The sequence below is a fragment of the Nicotiana attenuata genome, unplaced genomic scaffold, assembly GCF_001879085.1.
Source record: "Nicotiana attenuata strain UT unplaced genomic scaffold, NIATTr2, whole genome shotgun sequence".
Lineage (NCBI taxonomy): Eukaryota > Viridiplantae > Streptophyta > Magnoliopsida > Solanales > Solanaceae > Nicotiana > Nicotiana attenuata.
This window is the reverse complement of record NW_017670680.1, coordinates 437,010-443,102: the sequence shown is the minus strand read 5'-3', so window position 1 is coordinate 443,102 and position 6,093 is coordinate 437,010. Positions and strand designations below refer to the sequence as shown.

General features: G+C 32.0%; 1 protein-coding gene and 1 non-coding gene across 2 annotated transcripts; one reads left to right on the top strand and one right to left on the bottom strand.

Annotated features, from left to right (window-relative positions):
- Window positions 1-652: 652 nt before the first annotated feature.
- TRNAP-UGG lies at window positions 653-724 on the bottom strand. The gene has a single exon. It is a non-coding gene; the product is annotated as a tRNA-Pro (tRNA).
- A 3,160-nt stretch (window positions 725-3,884) lies between these two features.
- Window positions 3,885-4,934, top strand: LOC109242217 (F-box protein At4g00893-like). Its single transcript, XM_019409073.1, has one exon. It carries the CDS (start codon window positions 3,885-3,887, stop codon window positions 4,932-4,934), a length of 1,050 nt encoding a protein of 349 aa, XP_019264618.1.
- Window positions 4,935-6,093: the final 1,159 nt, after the last annotated feature.

Below are 6,093 nucleotides of genomic sequence, written 5' to 3'. Positions count from 1 at the left end.
GCGGACCCACACTTCTTTGATTTTTGTTATTCATAATTATAAGAATTCCACGTTATATATAAGGAGAATTGCCAATAATACTTTAAATGTCAGATATCAATCCCTTGACTCTACTTGTGGGAATTCATTGAGTTTGCTATTGTTGTTGCATATTACAATCAGTTTTTATTTCTTCAATGAGCTAATATTTTAATTCTAAATAATTTAGTTAATTGAGCAGAAAAATTAAAAATAAAAAGTAAGTAAGAAATTATAACCAATGTCGATAATGCTGACGGAAACTTTTTTGATTTTTCTAATTCTTAATTATTAGTTTTTAACAGGTCATTGAATCAAAACTAATTAATTCTAAATGATTTAATTATGTTAGCAAATATAAACAAGAAATATAGAGAAAGACTTTTTGTAAATAGTTATGAGTGATCCTCTAGATAATAGTATGTCTATTATCCTTTAGCCAAGCACCCTTTTTATAACATTCAAGAACTAAAATTTGGATATACATTCTAATAGATATATAGTATGATTATGTATAAATTACCCATATCACATGTGCAGTATACATATTTAGAGCATGCAAACGGTATCACTTTGGGTAAGAGTAGGCATTTCCATTCCATTCCATTCGATAAGCGGGAAAAAATATATTTTAGGGGCGTTCCGAGAATCGAACTCGGGACCTCTCGCACCCAAAGCGAGAATCATACCACTAGACCAAACGCCCAATTTGTTTGAGAAAGCCAGTTTCAGTCTTACTTTATGTGAATCATCCTAGTTTGTTGCTTAGTTACATGGGAGATAAATTGATTTTTGTTTTTGGTGTCGTAAGATATTCTTCTAGGACGTGTTTATTTTGGTACATATTTCCATCACGACTCTGGAACTAAATGAATAATAACTAATTCCATCCTGCTTAAGTTATTTGCTAAACTACTTTGTTGCTCCTGTATTCCATGAATAAAGGTTAGATAAGTGTATAACTAAGAGGGTGTTTGGTTAAGCTTATAAGCTGGTCAAATTGGCTTATAAGCACTTTTTGGCTTATCTACGTGTTTGGTAAAATTAAAAGTGCTTATAAGTTAAGTGCTTATTAGCCAAAAATAAGCCAAAAGCCATAAGTTGGTCTCCCCCAACTTATCAAATTTCAGCTTATAAGCACTTTAGGTTTGACCAAAATATTTACTATTCTATCCCTAAAATACTTCTTTTTAAAACAAAACTCTTTGTATACACAATTTTTTAGCTGCTTATTATTAATTTCAGCACTTTTATCCAAACACGTAACTGCTTATTTTTAAATCAGCTTCAGCACTTAAAAGTGCTTTTCAGCACCTATGCTTATCAGCTATTCTAAATCAGCCAAGCCAAACGGGCTCTAAAAAGGGATAAGATTAGGAATTCCTTGGTGGAGTTATTCATTTATATTTATATCTATCTATCTTATTATTATAAAATACAAAGTCACTTAGCAAAATATGGTTTGTTTCTTTTACCTTTTAAAATTAATTTTACACAAAAAAGTAGTTAATTAATTATTTTCCTAAAATCTAAGAATAAACTCTTAATTACTTGATTAATAGTTATAACCTCTTTCCATTTCTTTTAGGTTTAGAGCTTTTAAAATTTGGTAGCATAATGATTCCTAATAAAAATAGCGTTATAAATACGTATTATAATATTGATTCAGTGCCAAAACAAGCCAGTTAATCGACCTTCTTCAGTTCTCCGTTATTACAAATTCCAGGTTCTAATTTTGATAACTTTGACTTTCAATTTTATGGCGGAATTGTATCTCTTTAGTGGTCATTGAATCATAGGTGTCCCTTTAGATACAACTGATTAAATTAGATTGATATTAACTTTTTACCCTTTTGTAGCTTACTTTTCTATATTTCTAAAATGTTAGATCTCATGCATGCTCTTTTAAGCCCTTTTTCCCTTCCAATTTTGGTTTGATTTGCGAAAATAGGCTGCTAGACCGACCAGGTTATCTTTTCGAAAGGTCTCCGCGTCTTCCTTTAATTCTATTTAAGCAGTACATTAATTTAAAGCCTAATTCTTTTATATCACGATTTACAAGTACAAATAATTTTGTAATTTGATCATACAAAATGAGCAACAATAATTTAAGGAAACCGACAAAGCATATTAGAAAATAGAATGAAAAAATTAAAATCGCCAAAAATTCGTTTGTTAATTTTACGCAATAATGTACCAAAACTTAATTTTGACAGACACCGTCATTACTGTGTTTAGCGCATTTTTTAATTAAAAAAATAACGCACCTAATCAATTGCATAATAACATTTAAATAAAAATATTTTACAAAATCGATCAAATCTGTCAGTATTTTTAGTCAAAATACAATTAACCTATGTATGAAAATCCGATGGAATAACCGATCGGGTCTACCGGTTAATTTTGGTAAATTTTTAATTTTTTTTTAAAAAAAAAATCGTCAGACTCTGTTAGTTAATTTCGCTTGAGGAATATAAATAAGAAAAATAGAAGCATTAGGCCATCGAGCACCAATGGTCAAATGGTAGAAAAGTACCCTGCCACGATATATACCTCGATTCGATTCTCGAATAGTTAATTTTATGCGTAATTTAAGAAAATCAACGAACCCCATCAGATCGATCTTTTAATGAAAATTTTCATCACCTCGAGTCTGTCGACTTTTTCCATTGACGTGATAATTTCTGACATGTCCTAATCTGTTGTTTTTTAGTTGGAAAACCACGGTTATCGCCGGCTTTCTGTCGGTTTCTTCCCCCGGAAAAGACCTTATTCTTAGCAGTGTAAAGAAATAGAATAATTTGTATGTTTTTCACTAGAAAAAGTATTATCTTCTATCGGTTTGCTAATCTTGTTTGTGTTTACTAGAATGAATTTGATAAGAGCTTCCCGGAATTTCTTTAAAAAAATTATTAAATCTTCAAGGGTTATGTGTAATTGTTGAAAATGAAGGAAGTAATGTAACTTGTGAATTTGGAGTGATAAAATTATAAAACTGGAACAAATTTTTTAATTGAACATATTGACTAGTATGAGTAAGAACTTTTATGTGAAAAGTTCTTTTTTTTTTTATAGAGTTAGATATATAAGATAAACCTTCATTATTTTTCAAAACATATATTTTTATTTTATAACTCAAACACAATATTTATATGATTTCTTAAGAAAAATTTACCCATTAAAATAGTGTAACACTAGTTTGTATCCTAAAGTGTAACGTTTGGTATTCACCCAATTCTTTTTTGTCAGTTGATAGTTTCTCATCAAGGCTCCTTTCTGTGTAAGCTAAAATGGAAGAAGATAGGTAAGTTTCTTGATCTTGGATCATTTCGGTTTCTTCTACTTCTTATTTTCTTGTTTTCCTATTGAATATTTATTTCTTGCTTCATTTGTTTAATTAATAGTGCGCATCCTTATTTGTGTGAATATATGGATTACTATTCACTTGCTATATCTCCTCGTCACTAAATTGTTATTTTTTTTTAATTTTTTGTATATATCTCAGTGAGGGACCATCATACTATGCAATATCAACATATTATATAGTTTCAACAAAAACTAGCACTCTCACCGCATCATGTGTGATAATGTTTGACTTGGTACAGTATTTATTAAAAGAAAGAACACTTTTGAACTTGTGGTTTAAAACAAGTTACAAATATTTATATAATTATAAATCGTCTAAAAAGGAAATATGACACATAAATTAGGACATCGAGAGTGAGTAGTTGCTGGTCTAAACATTTGTCAGTGTTCTTGTAGCTGTTTGGAGCGTACTATCTGAAACTAATGCTTCATTTCTTGTAGCTGTTGGTTCTTGAATATAAGTCTGATTGTATTCCTTTTGCTTTGTTTTGAATAGACGTATGGAGAAAGTGGCCAAAGAGTTTCTCCAAAAGCTTGCTAAGCTCTCTGATGTTGAAAGCAACAACGACAAAGCAAAGCAGTTAAGAGAAGAATGTTCTAGAAAGAAAGAAAAACTTCTAGACTGTTTACTGTCAGCAAGATCATGGCGTGATCTGCCTTCAGAACTTTTAGGGGAAATAGCAGACAACTTCGGAATTATTGATCTTCTTGGTTTTCGTGGAGTGTGCACAAATTGGCGCTCTGCTTCTTTCTCAGCTACTGCAGCCATAGAATCTGCTCCGGATACACACCCTTATTTCCTACTCTACAACGATGACGATGAGGAATGCATACTCTTTAACCCCACAAATGACAAAAGTTACACCCTTAATATCCCCGAACTGAAAGAAGCTACTTGCCTTGCTTCGAGTCATGGTTGGTTACTGTTATCCCAAAAGGGTCTCATTTTCTTTTTCTGCCCTTTCTCTCGCACGAGAATTGACCTCCCACCTTTTCAAGAATATGAAATTTCTAAAGGTTCTGCTGCGTTTACTTCTTCTCCTTTGTCAAATGATTGTGTTACGGCTCTCATTCTGCGGAAACGTCATGAGTTTCTGGAACTACATGTGTTGGAACGCGGAGTTAGCGCGTGGGTGAAGTATGAATATGATCTTTCACAGAGATTTTTTGGTGGTGTTAAAGGTGCTACTTTTGCTGATGGTTGTTTTCAAATTTTGGATGAGAATGATAAGATGATAACATTCAACTTGGGAAATAAGAGTTTTGAGTATTACAAAATAGTTAAAGAACGTAGAGATCCAAATATTGAACGCCTGCCTTTTAACTACAAGGAGAAATGTTTCAGTATGAGTGATTTCAAGAAAAGGATGAAACTTGGGAATGATGTTGCTATTTCTATTTGTGCTGCCTCTTATGCTGGAAGTGGTGATTCTGTAATTTTTATCAAGAATGAAAAGTTTAAGGCCATACTAGATTATGATGCTCAAGATTTCAAAGGAATTTGGATTCAGCCTAGATTCTTTCAACTCCCTCCAAATTACAGCTGGTGATCTCTTTGAGCATTTTTCTCTTTACATTAAAAATTTGCTTTTTTTTTTCATTTTTTTCCCCTCTCATTCCAATTCATTTTTCTTCTTGGGGATAGCTTCAATATTAAGATAAGTTGTTGGAATGTAGAAGACTGATAATCCTTTGGGATATTTTACTTTTGATTGTTTAGTTGTACTACATAAATTTTCATGTCTAAGCTGAGCGCGGACAAGAAAATTTAATTTATACAATTAATTATTTTCTTTCCTTACTCTTGACCATGTTTAATAAATGGTATGTAAGACCTCTAATAAGGTGCTCTATGTGAAAAAAGGATTTTTTGGTACCAATCACCCCCATGTTTTAGAATTAACCTAAATAACCGCTCACCCAACCGCTCAAACAAAGCAAAACCGGTGGATGTATATTACACACACACACACACACACACACACACACACACACACATATATATATATATATATATATATATATATATATATGTGTATATATTATGATTTATGTATAGAGGTTAGAAAAAGTAAACAGTGAATCCAACGACAATTTGGTAAAGATCCCTTTTCTTAAACATTAGACTATGTTTATGGGAATTCATATTGGATACTAATCTATAGTTTTTTTTATGTGAACTGAATATGACACCTTTGGTTAGTTAAAATGGTGATGATTCGCGATCAGATAATCTTTAAAACGTCTTGAGCAAGTTGACAATTTGATATGAAGAGAACTATATTTGACCATAGAGTTTTCACCGTCTTGCGAAACCCTTATAAGCTCTTTGAGAACTTTTACCACTAGAAGGAAAAATTGATGGCATATCTTATTTTATACGAGGGAATAACATTCTTCAGAATTAAGTGAAGGGGTTTCTTCCCTAATCGGTTACATAATTGACGTGGCAAGTAGCAAAAACAGAAAGTCTAACTTAGGCCTCACACTTAAGAAAGTCAATGGTCATTGTTCCCGACTATTTCATGTTTGTTGTATTTCTGCAAGGGGAGTATGATGTTCTAGACGTCAATACCACACAAGAGGGGGGGGGGGGTGATTTGTGTGGTACCTAATTTTCGCACTAGAAGAACCTGGTTCTTCTAGATGTACTTACTAAGTCTATTTGCGGAATTAAGAGTGCATAAAATAAAGAACATAGAGATTTTT

Bases quoted from the DNA above. Each gene is read 5' to 3' on its own strand.
- LOC109242217 (XM_019409073.1), top strand. From the start codon at position 3,885: ATGGAGAAAGTGGCCAAAGAGTTTCTCCAAAAGCTTGCTAAGCTCTCT.